The sequence below is a fragment of the Dipodomys spectabilis genome, unplaced genomic scaffold (assembly GCF_019054845.1).
Source record: "Dipodomys spectabilis isolate Male_0828 unplaced genomic scaffold, ASM1905484v1 ptg000096l, whole genome shotgun sequence".
Classification (NCBI taxonomy): Eukaryota; Metazoa; Chordata; class Mammalia; order Rodentia; family Heteromyidae; genus Dipodomys; species Dipodomys spectabilis.
Window position 1 is genome coordinate 25,776,158 of NW_024870773.1, and position 21,814 is coordinate 25,797,971.

Here is a 21,814-nt window from a genome sequence, read left to right on the forward strand (position 1 = left end):
AAGTGTGGAGGCTGGTGCTTGTAAATACTAGCTGCCTAGGAGGCTGAGATCTGGAGGACTACTTTTCTAGGACAGCCTGGGCAAAATATTTGCAAGTCCCCATCTCAGTCAATACAAAGCTTGGTGCATTGATGTATACCTGTTATCCCAGCTTCATGGGAAAACAGGATCGCAGTCCAGGCTGGCCCCTTCAAAAAAGTAATACCATATTACAATAATAATAATAATAACAGAAAGGGCTGGAGGCATGACTTAGACTGACATTTGGCCGCTGATAGCTCTTAATTCTATGTTTCTTCAGGTAGTCACTTTACAGATGTTATATTTATTATTATATATTCTGCCCCAGGCTCCATTTATCCCCTCCCTGCTTTGTTTTTCTTCATAGTATTTAGGACATTTATTTAATATACTATATGAAGTACTTACTGTGATCTGTCTTCTTGTATTTAACTCTATAAAGTACAAGGGATTTGTCTGTTGAGATCATTGATGGGCAGGCTGAAGGACAGTACCTGGCACATGGTATACAAACATTATTTGTTTATGTCTTTTTGTTCTGTTGGGAGTTGAACCCAGAATCTCAAACATGTTAGGCAAGCACTTTGTCACTGAGCTAGGTATTGCTCCAGCCCCCTTAATAATTGGTTTAGTAAACTCCAAGGTATTAATGATGAGCAGAAAGAATTCAGTGTCCTCCTTTTTGGAGTTTGCTGTGCATTGATGCTGGCAGAACCATGAAATATGAAAGCGCAGTCTACTGAGAGATCATATATGTAGACCAGAAGGGATCAGATCAGGGAGGCTCCCCAAGGTGGTACTGTGACAGCAGGGAATGAAAGTAGCCCCCTCAGCAAAAAAAGTCACACAGGCTGTGACTGAGGTGGGAAGAAGCCGGAGTTTCCCAGAAACTAAAGTAGACATGGAAAAAAGAGGGAAGTAGCTAGAAGTAAATGGGAGCAGGATGTTAGAGGGCCTAGGATGTCCCCATGTAGGTTGAGAGTTTCCTTCCTTACCTTGAAAACAGTGAGGCGTACTTGGAGGGTTTAAAGTGGGAGAATTGCATGTGTAAGAAGTGGCGTGCAGGAGGCAGGAATGGTGGTGCACACAGATGGGTTATTACTTGGCAGCAAGGTAGACAGTCCTCTTCTAGCTCAAACGCCATTGTAGTTGAAAAGGGAGCAGCTCTAGTCTAATAAAGAATAGCTTTGCCTAGAACCCCTTCAGTTTGTATGGTACTGTTTATTTTAAATATCATGCTTGTTTTAAAATACTTAAAAATACTTTAAAAATGTCTTAACTCTAGCATTTGTCAGTTGCTTAAAATATGTTATTTCAGTTTTTATTAAAGCAAGCTAAAAGCTGTTTTTTTAAAGGACCGTCTCTGAAAAATGGGAACATTTTGTTAATCACATTTAAAAAAGATTGTTCTTATTGTTAGTGCTCAAAATATCTGTGACCAACTTGATATAAATTCACAGGTTACCTCAGTGATATTTTTCTTTGGGGTGGGAGATACAGGGTTTTGCTATATGTATAGCCCAGGGTGGCCTTGTACTCAGAATCCTCCTACCTCACCTCCTGAGTGCTAAGATTACAGGTTTGTACTACCACACCCAGCTCTGTGAACATGTTAAACATTCTTTCTTTAAAAACAACAACTACAACAAACCACCACGCACTTGTGGCCCCCACCAGTAATCTTCGCTATTCTGGCTGTGATCTGAGGATCAGGTCAAGGTTCAAAGTTACCCTAGGCAGGCTGGAAGTGTAGCTGTGGCTCAAGTGGTAGAGGTCTAGTCTTGAAGAAAAAAACAAGGGACAGAGCCTCTCACTGGTTTAGTTTGTTTCGTCTTTTGGTAGTTACTTGTAGATAAGAGTCTGGAAGACTTTCTTGAATAAGCTGTCTTTCATCTTTCATCCTCAGATCTTAGCCTCCTGAATAGTTAAGATTACAGGCATAAGCCACCAGTGCTTGGCTCTTCCTACTTTTTGGGAAGAATGATACTTCCCTAAGCAACAAAGTAGACTTCAGTCTCATATGCTAACAGTGGATTGCCTTTCCAAAGGAAACAACACCAGTTAGCAGAGTTTAATCCTGTGTTGAGGTGGGGGGGGGGGGGGATGGGGGGCGGATATAGTCCTTTACTGTAACCACTTGACTGTGTCTTACATGACTTTTAAAGGTAGACTTGAAGACCCTTATATTTTAAATATTCAGAAAGGCAAAAGCATTCATTTTCTTTTGTGTTTTGAAGAAATAAATGGAATTGATGATACGTTAATTGTCTTGCTTTTTTTTGCCAGTCCTGGGGCTTAACTGAGCCTGGGCACTGTCCCTTAGCTCCTCTTTGCTCAAGGCTAGCACTCTACCACTTGAGCCACAGCGCTACTTCTGGCTTTTTCTGGTGGTTAATTGGAGAGAAGATTTTCAGGGCCTTTCCTGCCTGGGTTGGCTTCGAACCACAATCCTCAGATTCAGCCTCCTGAGTGCAGGATTACAGGCATGAGCCACCAGTGCCTGGCTATTAGTTGTCTTTTAGTGAGTTTTTTGAGAGCTGCTTATATGGATGTGATATCAAAGGCTTGAACAAAACCATCTGGCATGATTTTAAAGTTCTGTATACCTTGATTAATGTCTGTACTTTCAGTGATACTTGTTATCAGCTAGAATGCTAATTCTGGTTGCCCTTTAGGTGGTCACGTGTTGTCAGTGCAAATGAGTAACTGGTGAATCAGCAGTATTTTTTTTTCTTCAGCCCTTAACTATCTAGGAAGGGGAGGGGAGGGCCATGAGTGAGACCAGAGGGTGAAGTGCTTGTTGCTGTATGAGCATGTATCCTGCAGTTTCTCACAGCTATTTTGTATACGTTGATAAACTTAATCTGTTCTGCTGAAACCATCCTTTAGGGCTGGCTCAGTGCAGGTGAGTTAAACTAAGCAGTACAAGGATCAGAAGTAGAAAATAGGATTGTCAAAAAACATGCAGACGCATTCAGGCACATAAAAATTTCAGTCTCCCAATTTTCATTCTCTGTGACCTGTTTCTAGTAAATTGGTTTCCTGCAGAGTGCCTTGGGATTCAAAATGACTTAAGTTTTAGTCTGTTTCAGTGAAGCCCACAGAGAGTCTTGCAAACTGTTTCAATGTTCAAAGTATTTGCATTATAGATTGTAATCTATTCTTGAGAGTAAGTTTTTCATGAACTCATATGAGATACAACTATAAAAAAGCCTACATAGATGTTTTCACAGAGCCATTATATACCCCCAGATTGTATTCCTAGATAATTTAAGAGGGAGATAGTTAAAGAGGGGGACAAATACATAATGAGTTATTTAACTCCAGTTCATAAATTTGGTGTGTGTGTTTTTTTTGTGTGTGTGTGTATGTATATATATATATATATATATGCGCATATATATTTACCAAATGTTTAATAGTAGTTGACATTTACTAAGCCTTAATTCAGGGGAATTAAGTATACTGTTATCAGAATGTTATTGGTCTGTATTTTATATGATTGGAAACCTTTAATTTTTAATTTTTTGCCAGTCTTGGGGCTTGTTTCTGAGCTCCTTTTTGCACAATGCTAGCACTCTACCACTTGAGTCACAGCACCATTTCCAGCTTTTTCTATTTATGTGGTACTGAAGAATCGAATCCAGGGCTTCATGCATGACAGGCAAGCACTCTACCATTAAGCCACATTCTCAGCCCCTTTAATTTCTTTTTGATCATATAATGCTAGGTGTGAATGAAATCACCACAGGGCAGTCATTTTCTGAGGCTTTGAGTTTTGATCTATATTATTTTGTCAACTGAGATTTAATAACTAATTTCTGAAACTAACTTAAAAAACAGTATAGTACTCCGGTTTCAGGCTTAAGATTTTAGAGCTCTAAACCCTCAGAATCTGAAGTCCACAGAGGTGAACCTAATTAGGACCATAGCTAGTTATTTGGTGGCAGAGCTAGGACTGTTAACTGGTTCTTTTCAGAGTTCACTAACCCATTGCACTTACAATTGCAGTGCTCACTTGGGGCACTCTCAAGTGTCCTTGCAACACAAGGGACTGTTTATCTGCTGTAGAATTTTAAGTAAGCATCTTAATAGTTTTGTAAGAAGGTTCTTCAAGCAGCTACCCTCCCTGCTTTTTAAAAGATTGGAACAATGTACACTCGTGGATTAAGATGAGGATAGTTTCTGAGTTAGAGTATTTCATTGTTGTGTTTATACAAGCATAGAAGATGTTAGGTCAAGTACTAACCTGGCTGGCCTCTTGATGCAGTTGAGACACTTACCGTTCAATGGATGGGTGACACTGCTACCACCATGACATAGTGCCCTGTTGTAAAATGTAAACTTTTAAAAAGTGTAAAATAGGAGTGCACCCTAACAATAAAACAATATTGAATACAGACACTAGTAATGGTCAGTTATTGTCATTGTCACGTAGTGGGCACTCTACGTACACAATTGTATTTGCTATACTTTCATACACCTGGTAGTGTGTGGTAGGTTTGTTTATACCAGCATCACTCCAAACCTGAGTATTGCATTGTGCTAGATAGCAGGCTTTGACATGGTGTTGCAACAGCTTTAGTGTCCCCAGGCAATAGAAATTTTTTAGCTCCATTATAATTTACACAGCCACTATTGTATATGCTGTCATTGTTAACTTTAATTTCATTATGCAGTGTATGACTACACTTACTCTAGGAATATGTTTTGTCATTTTTGGATAATCCAGTAACCTTACGGTAGTAGCAATAGATGGTCTAACATCTTCACTTTGTTTAGTAGCCTGCAGTTTACAGTTCCGTCTTTGAGAAATACTGTAAGAGATTCATATAATTTTTTTTTCCTAAAGCACTCAGGCAGTTTTTTATATCCACAGTGCTAACACAAGGTTCATGTGCAGATTCAGCATCTTGCATTCACACTAATGCAAGAGGAAGTCAGAAAAAGTGACTTGTGCTGCACTCTCCCTGGCCTTTATTTGTTTACTGTCCTCTATCTAAACTGTTTCACAAGTCAGGAATTTCAGTATAACAACAGAGCTTTCCTACAAAGTAAGTGGTAAGTGTTAATTGCAGTATCTCCCACTCTCAACAAGATATTTGACTTGCAATTCAAATGCTAGTTTTTTCTTTCATCTTTCAGAATATCTGTTGCCTGGAGATGTTTACCTTCCATTATATAATATAGGAAGAACAAAAAAAAAAATGGTACCTTTTCTTTTTATCTTCTTACTCCAAGCTGATTGCAAATAAAACACAATTCTTCCAGAAAGGTGACCTTCTATGCAACACCTTGGATGATACAATAAATACTCAAGCCAAGTATGGTGGGACACCCGCACTTGGGGCAGAGGCTTGAGGATTAAAAGTTAGTTAGAAGCCAGCCTATGCTATACAGTGAAGTCTGGAAAAAGAAAGAAAAAAGTACAGGTCTAGCCTGTTCAGTGAGGCTGGAGGCATCACATACCACAGCACTGAGCAAAAGTCATTTACTTTGTTAAGCAGTAATTAAAAATTCTTAGAGCTAGTAAGAATTTTGCCAAACTTTAAAACAACAACAAAAACCCATGTTGCTAATGAGACTACCAGATCCTTGTACTTACTAGACAAGCCCTGTACCACCGATTAGAATTTTAAGTGGTTGATTCTGATCCTCATACTTCTCCAGAAACTTTTATCACATTATTAATACAGCATATAATCTACAGAATTGGGCATGTAAGTCTAAAGCCTATAAGTTGTAATCCAGTTTGTGAAGTAGAGATGATATTATGCCTAGGAGTAGTAAGCCAAAGTGTAGTATACTTTTGAATTTTTAATTTTGAAGCTTCTTTTTCAAAAGCTGTCTCTTCTGTAAATGTTACGAATATTTTTCAGTATAGTGTTTTCAGTGTCTTTTGGAAAACCTGAAAGTGTCTGGAATTTTAATGCCTACTATTTCAAGATTGCTGTTTGATTCTCTGCTTAAAGTTACTAGCTGTTAGTTTGTGAGCAGTTTAGTATTTCAGAGTTTCACTAGGTGTATCTGTCAGACCTGGTAATAGTCAGGTCTAGGTGTTTTTGCATATGTGTTGTGTACCAGGCATTGTGCTATTTACTTATGCATCCTGAAAGATCCTCACACTAGAAGTGAGGAAAACAAGATGGGGGATATGTGTGTGTGTGTCGAGTCACTGTCTGGCATGTGGGAAGTCTTGCTTCCAGCTCTTTTTTTGCATGTTTGAGGGCTTGAACTCGACTTGGGCACTGTCCCTGAGCTTCTTTTTGCTCAAGGCTAGCACTCTACCACTTGAACCACAACGTCACTTCTGGCTTTTCTGTTTATGTATTCCTGAGGAATTGAACCCAGGGCTTTATTCATGTTTGGCAAGCACTCTACCACTAAGCCACACTCCCAGCCCTCAGCCCATATTCTTAATGCCTCTTCTGACTCTGAAGGAATCCTTGTACTTATACATTGATATTTTCATTTTTAAGTATATACATATATTTTTTTTTCCAGAATGGATTCATAACTTTCAGCAGACTTTCAAAGGATTTTTTGACTCCTTCTTCTGATACAAATAGTTTAGTATATATGTGTGGCACTTAGAAACCTCAGAAATTCATTGCTTTAATATCAAATGTCAGTGCCAATGTCACTTAACTGTACTCTTAGACCTATACACTACTACACTTAAGTCTAGAAAATACCTCAAATGAAATGGAAATGAAAAATTTACTCAAAAGTAATTTTTTTCTTAACATAAATACTGTTTTTTCTCACACTAATCCATCATTTGGAATGAGGCTTTTAATGTGGAATTACATTGATTCTTTGTGTTACTATTTCAATTGCTAGGCAATTCTTCCCACATTTATTCCACACACAATATTATTAAACACATACTTCAGTAGAGTCTCCTCTGTTAGATACCATTTGAGAAGTGCAGTGATGAATAGAATAAGGCGTGTTCATGCTATCCAATTACTATAAAAATTTTGCATTGTTGAGATAATGATAATTTGATGTACTACATTCCAACATAATTGGGATTTATAAGCACATAAAATTTCCAACCCAGACTTTGTGTGGAGGATGAGGAGTAATGTCTGAATATCTGTGCTTATTTTTGTTTTATCCTGAGTTTATACCAGCAGGGTGTTAGCTGAAATGGTGAGATGAGTCTGATGCTTTAGATAGGTCATTCTGAAACCATATGGTTCAATGAGACAGGAAGAAGAAGGAAGCACTTGTCTTGCATGCTCAAGGCCCTGGGTTCGATTCCTCAGCGCCACATAAGAAAAAAGCCGGAAGTGGCACTGTGGCTCAAGTGGTAGAGTGCTAGCCTTAAGTTGAAGAGCTGAGGGAAAGCGCCCAGGCCCAGAGTTCAGGCCTCACGACCGGACCCAAAAAAAAAAAAAAGTGAAAATTAAATTTTGTCAGCCTCATGTATAGAGGTTTAAGAGATCAATTTTTGTGTTGTTCCAAGAGTACTAGAATCTGTTCTAGAAACTAGAACTCATTTTGCCCCCATAAGAATCAGAAACCCCTTATGTTCTAGTTCTGTTTCTCCGTTTCAGTTCATAGGAACAAGAACCCAGCCCTCAGTTGGGCAATGTGGGATTAAGGCAGTTCTGAGGCCTTCTTCACTTCTAACATTGTGTCTCTTCTTAAGGTGTTGAGTTCTGAGTTTTCTTACCTCCACCGACCGCATCTTACTCTTTCTTAAGCACTTTCACTTGAAAAACTGCCCTTACAAGCTGGAAAGTACATAGGAGTGTTGCATGGGGTGAAGACATGAGGTGAGGGGAACGCAAACTTTCCCCCCTTTCACAGAGTGACGTGATGTAGTTTAAAGAGTGGATTTCCCTTTTAGTAAAATAATCTGCTTTAGTTATATACACCCTGTGAAGCTGTCTGTATGGTTAGAGGGCATTTGGGTCACTGGTAGGCCAGTCCTTGTGGTACTGTTTTGATACTTCTTCGGCCAGGTGTATATTAATATTACTACCTTTTCCTTGTTTTTTCATATACATATGAGAGCTAATGAAGGGGATCCTAAGGTAATAATCACTTAGTGAAAATTTAATTCATAAATTGTACAGTAAAGGGAATACCATATGTTTGTAGTTCCCTAGGATAAAAAGTATCATTTACAAAGTTAGACAGCTCTGTTCTTACCTGAGAGGTAATTAAGTACCACATATGAAATTCTAACAGTGAGTCATTCTTTTCCTTCTCTGGGCTCTGTATGTTTGTTTTGTTTTGTAGATTTTTAAAGACAGGGTCTTGGCATATAGTCTAAGCTGGCTTTGAATTTGAACTCAGAATCCTTCTACCTCACGAATACCACACTCTAATTTTGTTTGTCATTAAGATTTGCAGATGTGGCTAAGAGATGGTACGAAATGTAGAGGCACACGCATTCAGTAAGAAATGCATTTGCAACAAATGAATAGACTTGTCTAACAAAGACTTAGCAATGGGGATGGGAAGGAGAGAGCACTAAATACAGCAGGGAGGTTTAATTAGCTCCCAGCATAACATACTGACAACAAACCTTCAACCTCTGAGCTTACACTGCTCACGCAGGAAGAAGTTCTTAAAGAGAAAGATGTCAAGAAATGGAAAAAGGGAGAGGAGGATATATCCTAAGTAGGTTGAACTTGAAGGACAGCTAGCCCACAAAATTTTATTTTACATTCTATTAAAAAGTTTTTTTTGTCTTCTATATTATTCTTCCCACTGTAGGTTAAAAGAAGTAAATATACTGCATTGCACTGTACAGAGGCTGTAAGTTTGAGTTAGAGCATTTCCTGGTACTTCTTTTGTGACCAAGGACTTTATGTAAACTAGCTAAGCCTGCATTTTAGAAAGCCACTTTAACACTTGTTTCTTTCCTTTTGTGACTATGAAGAGTTTGTAGATACATTTCACAAAATGCTCTTTATTGGAGGAAGCATAGTATATAAACTCTGAGGCAAGAGGGCTGCATTTTATGATGCTGTGGTTCCCAGATACTGCAGCTTTGGTCTTTTTCCAGGGTCATGTAAATTCTAATATAGCTATGTATGAAGTGATAGGATTTTTTTTTAAACTTCATTTTACATTGCTCTTGGTTCAAATAATATTTTATTAGGCATCCTTAGCACGGGAGTGAGGATTTGAAGTTTGTCAGGTTTAATGGATAAAGTAATTCTCTTCTAGCTAGAGAGAGATAGTGAGATTATATAAAAATCTCATTTTGTTTGGTATCACTTACTCTAGCTAAAATAAATCTTCAAAAAAGTTCTGTTCTCTAGAAATAAAAGTGTCATAAAACAAGTTGCAAAACCTTAAAGCTGGAGGGGACTGTCTGAGTGTGTGTGCACACATTCTTGAGTGTGCATTCACACTCTAGAACCTGTATGAAGTCACTGTATTTAAGTTTTAAATTATAATTTATTGGTAGAAGATTTAAATATGTATTTAAATATATGTGTGTATAATTAGTGTCTCAAACAAAATTATGCATAAATGTACACATACAGTTTTATTTGTTATACTTTCCAATTACATTTTACTAGTAAGTAAATTTTTGTAGCTTTTATGCCTCTAGGAAGGAAGTCAATTCAAACTAGGACAAATATGCTTTTCCTCTGTTAGCCTTTTCAATGAAACACAGATGTAAATGTACAAAAGAAATGAAAAAAAATCAATCTTGAAGTTTATTTGTGTCATCTTAGGAATATAATAGTGCTGAGTGTCCATTTAAATGTTTCATTAAGTACTCTGCTGAGGTTGGATTAATTTATTTTATCTGCCAGTATCTTTTGATCGTGTGTGTGTGTGTGTGTGTGTGTGTGTGTGTGTGTGTGTCTCTCTCTCTCTTTGTGTCTTTCAGTTGTGGGGCCTGAAGTCTGGGCTTGGGCACTGTCCCTCAGTTCTTCAGCTCAAGGTGAGTGCTGTACCACTTGAGCCACAGCACCACTTCCAGTTTTCTGGTGATTTATTGGAGATGAGAGTCTCACGGACTTTCCTGCCTGGGCTTGCTTTGAACTGTGATCCTCAGATCTCAGCCTCCTGAGTAGCTAGGATTATAGACTTGAGCCACTGGCACCTGGTGACATACTGAATCTTAAAAAAAAAAAAAAAACTAGAATAGCAATTTTCCTGAAAGCACTGTAGGTGTTTCCACTGTTCAAGCCTGCAGATTCATTTGAGCAAGGTTTGTGGAAGGAACATAAAATAATATGTCCTAAGATACTCCCAATGAATTAAGAATGAATTAAGATTTGAGACATTGTACAACAGTGGCTGACAACTGTGAGATAAACCATATCTTAACAACAAAGCAAATGAATGAAAAATTATAATTCCTATTTTATTTTCTTATACCTCTCTTTTAAGAGAGTCATTGAGTTCATAAATGAAGGTTTCTGCCAATAAAAACATACCTTCCTTGCAATCCTAAATGTCTGATTTTGTTTTAATAATGTAATATAGCTGTTTTGGCATTGGGAATTTATTTTTCAAGCAAACAGTTCCAGAGAAATTAAAGTCTGGCAGGTAAACTAAAATGCACTTGGACCTTGAAAGTAGCACATTTTAACTTCAAATTGATTCCCCAAGGGTGTCGAACAGCAGTTCGTCTCTGAAGTTCTTAACAACCTATTTTCTTTATGTAGGTAAAATTCAGTTTTCTTGTCCAGTTGAATACTCATTTATTGTTGTTTTTTAAGAACATGATCCTCCTAGTGTAGGTTGGAGTTTTGGGGCACTTGTATGTGCAATAGCATCTTGTACTATCTGTCTCCTTTGTTGTTACTTAGCTGCCTTTCTGGTCATTGGCATTAAGAATTAGAAGAGATCTTAGAAACTTGAAGTTCCCTTATTTATGGATGTAAACAGACATGGAGTACTTCGATTATTTCAGTAAAACCTTATATTCTGATGTCATTAAGAGATAGGTTAAATTTTAACAGTGTATCTCCCTAGTCAGGTACCAGTGGCTCACACCTGTAATCCTAGCTACTCTGGAGGCTGAGATATGAGGATCATAGTTCAAAGCCAGCTTGGGCAGGAAAGTCTGTAAGACTCTTATCTCCAATAAACCACTCAGAAAACTGGAAGGGTGGGGCTGGGAAGGTGGCTCAGCAGTAGAGTGCTTGCTTTGCATGCATGAGGCCCTGGGTTCGATTCCTCAGTACCACATAAGCAAAAAGAAAAAAAAAGAAAACTGGAAGGGTTGCTGTGGCCTAAGTAGTAGAGCGCTACTCTTGAGCTGAAGAGCGGAGGGGCAGCACCCAGGCCCAGAGTTCAAGCCCCCCAACCAAAAAAAAACAAAAAAAAATACTTTGCAAGCTAACTACCAATGGCTCAAGTGGTAGAGCACTAGCCTTGAGCTGAAATGCTGAGGGACAATGCGCAGGCCCAGAATTCAAGCCTCACAATTGACAGGAAAAAAAAAGTATATCCCTGGCAAGGATATATTTTTGTCACTGGGTGCTACAGATAAGGAGCCATAGGAAGGTGAAAGGCGAAAGTTTCCAATGTGATTGATGTTGTGAAGACCAGAGAATTCTGTGAGTGCTTGCACTAAGGACTGAAGGAAGTTGGAAGACTGAATTCAGAAGAATATAGACAAAATGTGCAGAGGATGACAAAAGCAGAAAAGGGAATTGTTTGCATAATGGAGCATTCCTGACTTCAGTGTGACGTTTTAGATCCAGGAAAGGAGGTTTTATATTTGGCTACTATATAATAGGATTTTTGTCTCATTTTAAATATATGTTCTAAATTCAATTCACAATGAAACAGTTATCAATAGATTTTTTTAAAAAATCCTCTTCAAGGTACATTATCTTATCTCTCAACATAGTGATGCTTTCCATTTTCTGGTGGTTAATTGGAGATAAGAGTCTTATGGACTTTCTTGCCCGGGTTGCCTTTGAACCATGATCCTCATCTCAGTCTCCTCATCAGCTAGGTTTACAGGCGTGAGACACCAGTGTTCAGCTCTGGCCTTATGTTTTTTTTTAACTCATTCCATACTCTGCTAAATGGACATGAGACCTAATAGGTTTTATTTGGTAGCTTGTGAAGCATTTACTCATTGCATAGTAGTAATTCAAATAATTCTTTTCCTACGTAGGTTTTTGTTTCAGAAATAACTTATTCACATTTTCACACTACCGTTTTATACTAAGAAAAAGCGAAATTTTATGCCATTTGGGAGAAATGGTATCTTTAATTTGGAAATTATCAAATTCTCCGATTATGATTTTGCTCATTAATGTTTTCAAATCAATTGAATTAAGCTAGGCACATGTATAAAAGGAGGCTGTAATAGTTTTCCACTTTTTGGTTTTGGTTTTTGTTTTTTTGTTTTTTGTTTTTTGATCGGTCAGTGAGGCCTGAACTCTGGGCCTGAGGCCTAGGCGCTGTCCTTCAGCTCTTCAACTCAAGGCGAGCACTGTACCACTTGAGCCATAGCGCCACTTCCAGCTTTTTCGCTTTATGTGGTGCTAAGGAATTGAACCAAAGGCCTCATGCATACAAGGCAAGCACTTTACCACTGAGCCACCTTCCCAGCCCCCAGTTTACCACTTTTTGGTTATATGAATAATGCTATGAATGTTTGTGTGCTAGATTTTGTGTTAATACGTGTTTTCAGTTTTTTTGAATATGTGCCTGAGTGAAATTACTGAGTCATATGGTAACTCTGCTTTACATTTTGAGAAGCTGCCAAACTGCATGCAGTGTGGAAGCATGAGTTTACATTTCTACCAACAAAATATAGTGGACTCTGTGTGTATCTCAGGCTGACTTTGGTCGCGTGAGCCTGCCTCCTGACCACTCAGATTGCTCTGACTCTAAGCACGTGCCACCCTGACCAGCTTACAAGTGATTTTGGGCTTATGTCTCTTACAGAGAAGGCCTTTGAAACAATAATAGTAGCAAACAAACATAACTGTACCACCTTGAACATAACAAAATTAATTGTGTCATGTTTATTATCTATTTAGTCATAGACTATTTTTGTGTCCAAAATGTGATGTTTGATTTATTTCACTAAGGATCCACACATAGTTCTCACATTACATGAAGTTATTTTGGTTAGAGCTTTTGTGTTTTACAGCAGTAAAAATGAGGCCATTTGTCTTGCTCCACATTTTGGATTTAACTGATAGTTTTTGCTTTGTGTTATTTAACAAGTACTTCCTTAGAATTGTCTTTAAATTGAGAGTCAGACCTAGAGGCCTGATTAAATATAGTTCCTTTTGGCAAGAATACCTTATAGATGGTACTTTTCCATCACCTCAAGACTAATATGCCTGGAGTTATAATTTTAATGATATGACTGAAAAGTTGCTTTACTCAATATCTGATCTACCACTTGTACAATTTCCAGCAGTAGGTATTGGGATATTTTTTAATTCTTTTATTTTTTGTCAATATTAGGATTTTAACTCAGGGCCTTAAACTTGCTAGGTTGATGCTCTGCCACTTGAACTATGCCTCCACGTCTCTTGTGCTGATTATCTTGAAGATAAAATCTTGGGGATAAAAGGCAAAACCATGTCCTCCAACTCAGCCAATAAGTTGTGCATGTAATATATAATTATAATCCTTGATACACAGGATGAGTAAATAGGATTGCAGTCCAGGCTAGCCTGGGCACAAACATGAGACTCCATCTACAAAATAACTAAAGGGAAAATGAGCTTGGGACATGGCTCCAGTGGTAGTGCACCTGCCTTGCAGAGGCAAGGCCCTAAGTTCACATATCAGTAGACCTTCCAAAAGTATTTTCTTTTTTTTTCTTTTTTTTGGGGGGGGGCTCCAGTCGTGGGGCCTGAACTCTGGGCCTGGGCGTTGTCCCTCAGCTCTTCAGCTCAAGGCTAGTGCTCTACCACTTGAGTCACAGCTCCATTTCCGGCTTTTTTCTTTTTGCTTATGTGGTGCTGAGGAATCGAACCCAGGGCCTCATACATGCAAGGCAAGAGCTCTACCATTGAGCCACCTTCCCAGCCCCCCAAAATATTTTCTTTATGGAAAGGATACTGATTGATCAAATCAGGATCCCTGTCATGCTAACACTTGTTATAATTGCCTTTTAAGCCTTTTATTATTGAAAATTTCAAAGTCCAGAAGTGGATGAAATAGAACAGTCTCCAAACTGAATAGTTATAAACTTCTGTTCCACCTATTATTTTGGGGAAAATTCTACGTGTCATTTCCTCTGTGAACATTTCATTATATATGTTTAAAAGATAGGTTCCTCCCTCTCTCTTTCTTCTCTCTCTTCTCTCTTTTCTCTTCCCTCTTCCCTCTTTTCTCTTCTCTCTCCTCTCTCTCTGTCTCTCTTTGTGTGTGTCTCTCTCTCATGCCAGTACTGGGGCTTGGACACAGGGCCTGGTTGCTGTTCCTTAGCTTTTTTTGTTCAAGGCAGGTATTCTACCATTTGAGCCACAGCTCAGCTTCCTGGGTGGCTTTGAACCTTGATTCTCAGATCTCAGCCTCCTGAATACCTAGGACTATAGGAATGAGCCACTAGTGCCCAGAGTAGCATGTAGTTCCTTACCTAACTTAAGTCCATCTGTTCCCAAACAGCTGTAGTTCCTGTGTGCCGTTTTACCATTCTGGAGCAGATGGTAGAAAGTTTGGTAATGATCCTTTCAGGTATTTCAGAGTCATCTTCATGTGAAATATATGTCTAATCTACAAAACTATAAAATCAGTTTCCTCTAATCATTTTTCAGTAATTCCAAGGACCGAGAACCAAATTGTCTGTCCTCCTCCCTGTCTTCGTCTTTCCCTTTCTCCTCTCCTCTCTTCCCCTCCCTCTTTCCTTTCTCTTGCCTCTTCCCTCCCTTTCTTTTTTGTCAGTCATGGGGCTTGAACTCAGGGCCCAGAGACTGTCTCTGAGTTTTTGCCCTTCAAGGCTAGTGCTCTACCACTCTGAGCCCTTGCACCACTTCTAGTTTTCTGGTGGTTAATTGGAGATAAGAGTCTCATGGACTTTCCTGCCCTGATGGGTTTTGAACCATGATGATCCTCAGATCTTAGCCTCCTGAGTAGCTAGGATTATAGATGTGAGCAACCAGCACCCAGCTTAGAATCAGATATTCTTAAATTTGTTTTTTCAAGATCAGTCACATTCTTTCAAGGTTTTTGCTGTTTTTTGGGTCAGTCATGGGGCTTGAACTGTGCATCTGGGCGCTGTCTCTGAGCTCTTCAGCTCAAGGCTAACGCTCTGCCACTTGAGCCACAGCTTCACTTCTGGTTTTCTGGTGGTTTATTGGAGATAAAGAGTCTCATGGCCTTTCCTGCCTGGGCTGGTTTTGAGCTACAATCCTCAAATTTCAGCCTCCTGAGTAGCTAGGATTACAGGCATGAGCCACTGGCACCCAGCAGATTTTTGCTGTTTTAATAGCATTTTTACTATTGCCTAATGTATTTCTTTAAATGGAATCATATGTTTACTTAGTTTAATAAGACATTGGTACTAAGTACACATAAAGAAAAGATGCACATAAATATAAAACTTAAAATTTATCATATTTGCCATTATTTCCACATTTTAAAAGATAATCTAAAGCTTAATTCCTTCATTTCTTATCTAGTAGTTTACATTTTCAGATGTATTTTACAGCATTTGAATATTTTCTGTTTTTGTGATTGAGACCGTTTTGACAATTGGAGGAGATTGCCTTTGATCACCATATTATTTCATTAGCAAGTTTTCATGATATTGTGTGTAATGTTGAAAATAGGGAACAGCAGCCTTATAGAAATGGAAAAGACATCTTTGGTTACCAACATAAGAAAGTTATGTTTTGAAACTCCTTTTTTGGCCCTTTGATAATTGTGTTCAGAGGAATCTGAAAATATATCTGGGTTAAAGTTGAACTCTTTATCTTGTTTGTGAAGTAGTGTAATGTGCAGTAAGAAGAAGAAATGCCTTAGAATGAAGATCTGAGAATCCTCATGATAGAGAATTAGAAAAGTTGTCCCTTTGTAAGTGATTTGAGGAAATTAAAAGAGGTGTTTTATGTGAAGTTCTCTGTCTAGACATTGTAAAGTGATTGTTTTTGAATTACTGTTTATTTGTCCTGACAACTTTTGTCCTTGAACAAAATAAAACTAATGGAGCCAGTCAAAAACTATATATACAAATTTGGAAAACATCAAAAACTGTATGTATGTTTTGATTTCTGAATGTATTTTGAATATATATGTTTTGATTTGCTTTTCTGAAGTTTTGTAGTATGTAAGGTATACTACGTATTTGATACAGTAAAATAGTTACTGTAGTCAATTCAATATATCCATCATCTTGATTTGTTACCTGCTTTTTGTGTGTACAACAAAACCTAAAGTCTTTCTTAGCAAATTTCCAGAATGTAATGCAACAAGTAGTGCTCATGTTACATGTTAGATCACTAGGCTTATTTCTCAAATATATGTGGTTTTTTTTTTTGTAGTTTTGTGTGTGCGTATGCGTGTGCGTGTGTGCGCGCGCTGGTTCTGCAGCTTGAACTCAGGGCCTGGGTGGTGTCCCTGAGCTTTTTGCTCAAGGCTGGCACTCCACCATTTGAGCTACAACTCCACTTGTAGCTTTTTTTGATGCTTAATGTGGGAGATAAGAGTCACAAGGACTTTCTTGCCCAGGTTGGTTTCAAACTGTGATCCTCAGATTTCAGTCTCCTGAATAACTAGGATTCTAGGCATGAGCCATCCAGGCCTGGCTTATGTCTGAAATTTTGTGCCTCTTTTGACCTGTATTTTTCCCATCTTCTCTCCCCTCATGTATTTGTGTTTGTATATGTGTATATTAAAGTTTTAAGGCTTAAAGCCAGTATTAAGGCTTCAACTTTGAGCCTGGATGTTCTCTCTCAGTTTTTTTTGGCTCAGGGCTAGTGCTCAACTTCTTGAGCTACAGTTCTACATCCAACTTTCTCATGATTAATTGGACGTAAGAGTCTCAGGGTCCTAGACCTGTGGCTCATCCCTGTAATCCTAGCTAGTCAGAAGGCTGAGATCTGAGGATGGTAGTTTGAAGCCATCCCAGGCAGAAAAGTCTGAGACGCTTATCTCCAATTAACCACCAGCAGTATATACAGGCTTCCCTTTTTTCTCCACAAGTGTGATGTGGTATCTTATTGTGGTTTTGATTTGTCTTTGCCTAATAATTAGTGATGTTAAGCCAGGTGCAGTGGTTTACCGTGTAACCCCAGCAACTTCTAAGGCAAAGATTGGGAAGACTGTAGTTGCAAGGAAGTGTAGGCAAAAAGTGAGAAAGAGTACATCTCAGCAAACAAAAATTTGAACGTAGTGACATACACCTGCCATTCTAGGTATCTAGAAAGTATAAATTGGAGGGTCACAATCTGGGCCAGTTTGAGCATAAAGGCAAAACCCCACTTAAAAATAACCAAAAGAAGGTGGACACTAGTGGCTCACACCTAGCTACTCAGGAGGCTGAGATCCGAGGATCATGGTTCAGAGCCAACCTGGGCCAGAAAGTTCGTGAGACTCTTATATCCAAATAACCATCAGAAAACCAGAAGTGGTGCTATGGCTCACCTTTAGCTGAAGAGCTCAGAGACAGCGCCTAGGCCCAGAGTTCAAGCCCCATCACCAACCAAAAAACAAACAAACAAAAAAACCAAAACATAAATAACCAAAGGAAAAAGGACTTGGGGTGTGGCCCAAGTAATACAGTACCTGCCTAGAGAGTGTAAGACTGAGTTCAAACCCAATAGAGTGATAATAATGATGATGTAATGATAATAATAATGTGACATTAGTTATTAGGTATCTGTGGATACCTACTTGCATATATCTTCTTTGGGGAAAATATTCAGATAATTTGACTATTTTCAAAGTAGGTTTTTGTTTTTTTTATTGTATGGTAGAAAATTTTCATAAATTTTTTATGTTAACCCTTAATTATCTGAGTAGATTTTTCTTTGATGACTGCTTTTTTTTTTTTTTTTTGGCAGTTCTGGGGCTTGAACTCAGGGCCTAGGCACTGTTCCAGAGCTTCTTTTGTTCAAGGCTAGCACTCTAACACTTGAGCCTCAGCTCCACTTCTGGCCTTTTCTGTTTATGTGAGACTGAGGAATTGAACCCAGGGCTTCATGCATGGTAGGCAAGCACTACCACTCAGCCACCTTCCCAGCTCCGATGAAGACTTTTTTTCATATGGTTTGAACTCGGGGTCCCTGTGCTTGCTAGGCAACTCTACCACTTGATCCATTCCCCTCATCCTTGATAGTAGGTTTTTTTTGTGTGTTAGTACAGTTGCACTAAGGTTTCCAGTATCATCATTGCCATCAAATTGGTGTGGAGAAGAAACTAAAGGGCCAAATATTATTTCTAGAATCAGTGATATACTGTATCCCTCATGACCTATTTTACTGTTTGTTGTGTTGCAGCATCCTGAAGTTAGCATTCATCTTTGTCCAGTGGAGCTCATGACTTCTGATCAGGACACTAAAGTTGTGGCTGAACCGCAGGCGCAGCGAGTCCAAGAGGGCAAGGACAGCTCTCATCTGGTAGGTGTTGTCAGAGGGGACGGGCAAGGCACCAGTTTCTTCTCTGATAAAGTATAGAAGGATTTAAGTTCAAAGCAATAAAATGTTTTTGGTCCTGCATATAAATAATACAGTTTCTCAGAGGAAGAAGGTTGTCTCACCTATCTGAAGTAAGGTTCGTGGCTTAGAGCCTCCATAACACAAGATAGGTGAATAAGAGAAAAATGAACACATTTATTTAATAAGGTGTGTTAATGTAACACAGGAGCCTTCAGAAATGAAGGCTCTGATACATAAGTGTTTGCAGTTTTGGAAAAGCATGTAGAGAAATAGAGGGCAGTATCTAATGGTAATAAACTGAGAGAAGCATCTGTATGTGACAGTACTTTCCTTTGAGGATTGAGCGACCCCCGCTGGAATAAGGGCATTAGGAGCCATATTTAAGAGAAAGACAACTAGGAGTTATGGTCCATTTTTGGAGGCTGTGAGGAAGAAAATTCTTACTGTTCCTATGATCTGGTAAATTTGTTTTTCTCAAATACCAACTGTGTAGTATTTGGGCTGCTGTGTTTTGAACCTTGTTAGACTGAAAAAATATTTGAGCAGCTTACTAAAGCTTTCGGTCAGAGGAAAAACAAGGTATCTATAACTCTGTAGATTCTTTAAAAGCTTTGTGTTTTATCTATTTTTGGCAGCACTGGGGTTCGACTCAGACATTGTATTGGTTAGGCAGGTGTCCTACCACTGAGCCACACCTCTAGCCTCTTTGAGCTGGTTATTTTTTAGATTAGTGTCACTTTCTGCCCTAGCATTGTCCTAGACTAGATCTACTTCATTTAGGCTTCCTTTTGTAGCTGAGATGACTAGTGTGCGCGTGCGCGCTCGCTCGCACACACATACACACACACACATTCTCTCTCTCTCTCTCTCTCTCTCTCTCTCTCTCTGTTAAGATGGATATGAAGTTTTCTGCTGTGGTTAGCCTGGAACTGAGATCTGCCTTCTACAGTTAGGATAACAGGCATATACCACTACACCAGCTATGAGTTGAGAAAGGGGTCTCTTAAAGTTTTTTGTCCAGGCTGCTCTTAAACTGTGATCCTTTGGATCACAGTTCCAGGGAGCTTGGTACCTGACTAAAGCTTTCTATTTTAAATCAAGAGAATGTGGTAACAATTTATAAACACTTCACAAAGATTACAACCATTAAAGTATAAAGAGTTAATTAAGGTTTTTATTCATATTATCCACATTTAATTTTGACTGCCTTCATTCATTTTATAATTTATCCTGTCAAGTAATAATATTCAAAATTTCTAAATGGCTTTGTGAAAATGAAAATACCTGTTATTTAAAATTTATCTATTGTAGAATTTCTATATTCTTGTGAATATATTCATGCTTTTTTTAGTGTAAAAGTATATTTTTCAGTAAATTTTGTTTTGCTTAATGACTGGTTGAGATTATGTTTTCTTGATATTGTAGTTACAGTGTTTGGATGTTTTTAATTTTACAGATGAATGGTCCGATATCACAAACCACTTCTCAAACAAGTTCCATCCCAGCTTTGAGTCAGGTAATTTCATAGCTTAGGTTCATAGGTAGCTCCTTACTTACAATAATGCTTGTGAAAAAGTTAGAAAAGTAGATGTTTCTCAAAAGTGGAGAGGATCCATTCACCACTGTGTCCAGGGTACAGAGCGTGTCAAAACTGTATTCTTTTTAAACACTCTTGAGTGTTTGAAAACACACAGCTCACAAATTTTATATATATACATACACACACTATATATATAATTTTTAATCCTGCATTTCATCGTTTGTATGTATGCAGTAGAGCTGAAGTATTCCAAATTTATTCAGTTTGATTACCTTTTAAGTATCTTACAGCTTTTTTATAACTTGTAGTAAGCACCATCTAAGAATTTCATGTAGAAATTCAAAGAGAGGAATAATTCACTTACTCTTTTGGCAGGAGAGAGGACTCCTGGGGTTGAGCTCAGGGCCTTATATTTGCTGAGATAACGCTTTACCCCTTGAACCAAGGAGCTAGCACTTTTCATCTACTCTTAATAAAGTGTATTTTTAAGTGAAAGAATATCCAAACTTATATTTCATCATTTTGTTATTTATATTAGATTTAAAGTTGAGAATTTTGCTGCTGAGTTGGATATTCATCACCTGTAATGTTGATGTAGACATTTATTTTGAAGGAGGCTGTAAGATGAGGTCTTACCATATATGGTCTTGAACTTGAAATCATTTTACCATAGTCCCCCAAATAGCTTGGATTTTAGGTATGTACAAGTGGCCTTGTTTCAGAACATTTTCATTCCGTTTTCTTGCTCATTTATAGTTGAACTCTTCCTTCTCTAGCCTTGGGTAATCTGTTTTCCCTTGTGTCCTTTGTTTACTTTGTATCTAGCACATGCTTTATGTTTAACAGGCAGGTAATTAATACTTCTCAGTCAAATTTGAGGTTTTATTCATTCAGCAAATCAGAGTGTAAGTGCTAAAAACAGCTAAGGCACTTTCTATAGAGGTGGTTCAAAAAAGAACATGAATTCATAAGTATTATTACTAGTCCTAATATAATCTGCAAAGTTGTATTACCAAATTTTATGTAAACCGTCAATACAAAAATAAGTATAGATAAGGAGTTAGGAGGCATTGTGATATAGTTGTGTCCACAGAAGAATGAATCTTTTTTTTTTTTTTCTTTTGTGCCAGTCCTAGGGCTTGAACTCAAGACTTGTGCCCTGTCCTTGAGTTGTTTTTGCTCAAGGCTAGCTGTCTACCACTTCAGCCACAGTGCCGCTTCTGTCCTTTTCTGAGTAATTTATTGGAGATAAGAGTCTCACAGACTTTCTTGCCCGGGCTGGCTCTGATCCTCAGATCTCAGTGTCCTGAGTAGCGTGGATTACAGGTGTGAGGCACCAGAACCTGACAGTAATCTTCTATTTTGTCCCTAGCAAAGGAGTGTCTTTTTGAATGTTCTAGACTTGACACAATAAAGGGCTTTGGTTTGAAGTATATTGGGTTAATAAAGTTAACATGCTAAATTTGCATTACATTTCTATGCATTTGCACACAGGAAAAATGAAACTCTGGAGCTTCCCAATATTTTAGAAACTGGGAGGAAAATAGAAAGGAGAGTGATTATAGAAATGGGCAGAACGCAAGAGACAAATGTATGAAGAAAGTGGCCAACAGAAGTGAAGTAAACTAGGAACGATTGATTTGACCTTTAGTTGTGACCTTAGTGAAAGCAGCTCCAAGGGATG

General features: G+C 38.3%; 1 protein-coding gene across 3 annotated transcripts in view; it reads left to right on the forward strand.

Moving 5' to 3' along the window:
- Larp4b (La ribonucleoprotein 4B) overlaps window positions 1-21,814 on the forward strand; it is an 89,692-nt gene that overhangs the window by 5,758 nt on the left and 62,120 nt on the right. For 2 of the 3 annotated variants that reach the window (XR_006148355.1, XM_042685906.1), the window contains exons 2-3: window positions 18,432-18,551; window positions 20,047-20,106. Coding sequence is in view for 2 of the 3 variants with exons in the window: in XM_042685906.1 (XP_042541840.1) it covers window positions 18,471-18,551; window positions 20,047-20,106 (141 nt within the window). In the remaining variant the exon portion in view is untranslated. The remainder of the gene's footprint in view (window positions 1-18,431; window positions 18,552-20,046; window positions 20,107-21,814) is intronic. The other variant, XM_042685907.1, reaches the window with a different exon arrangement.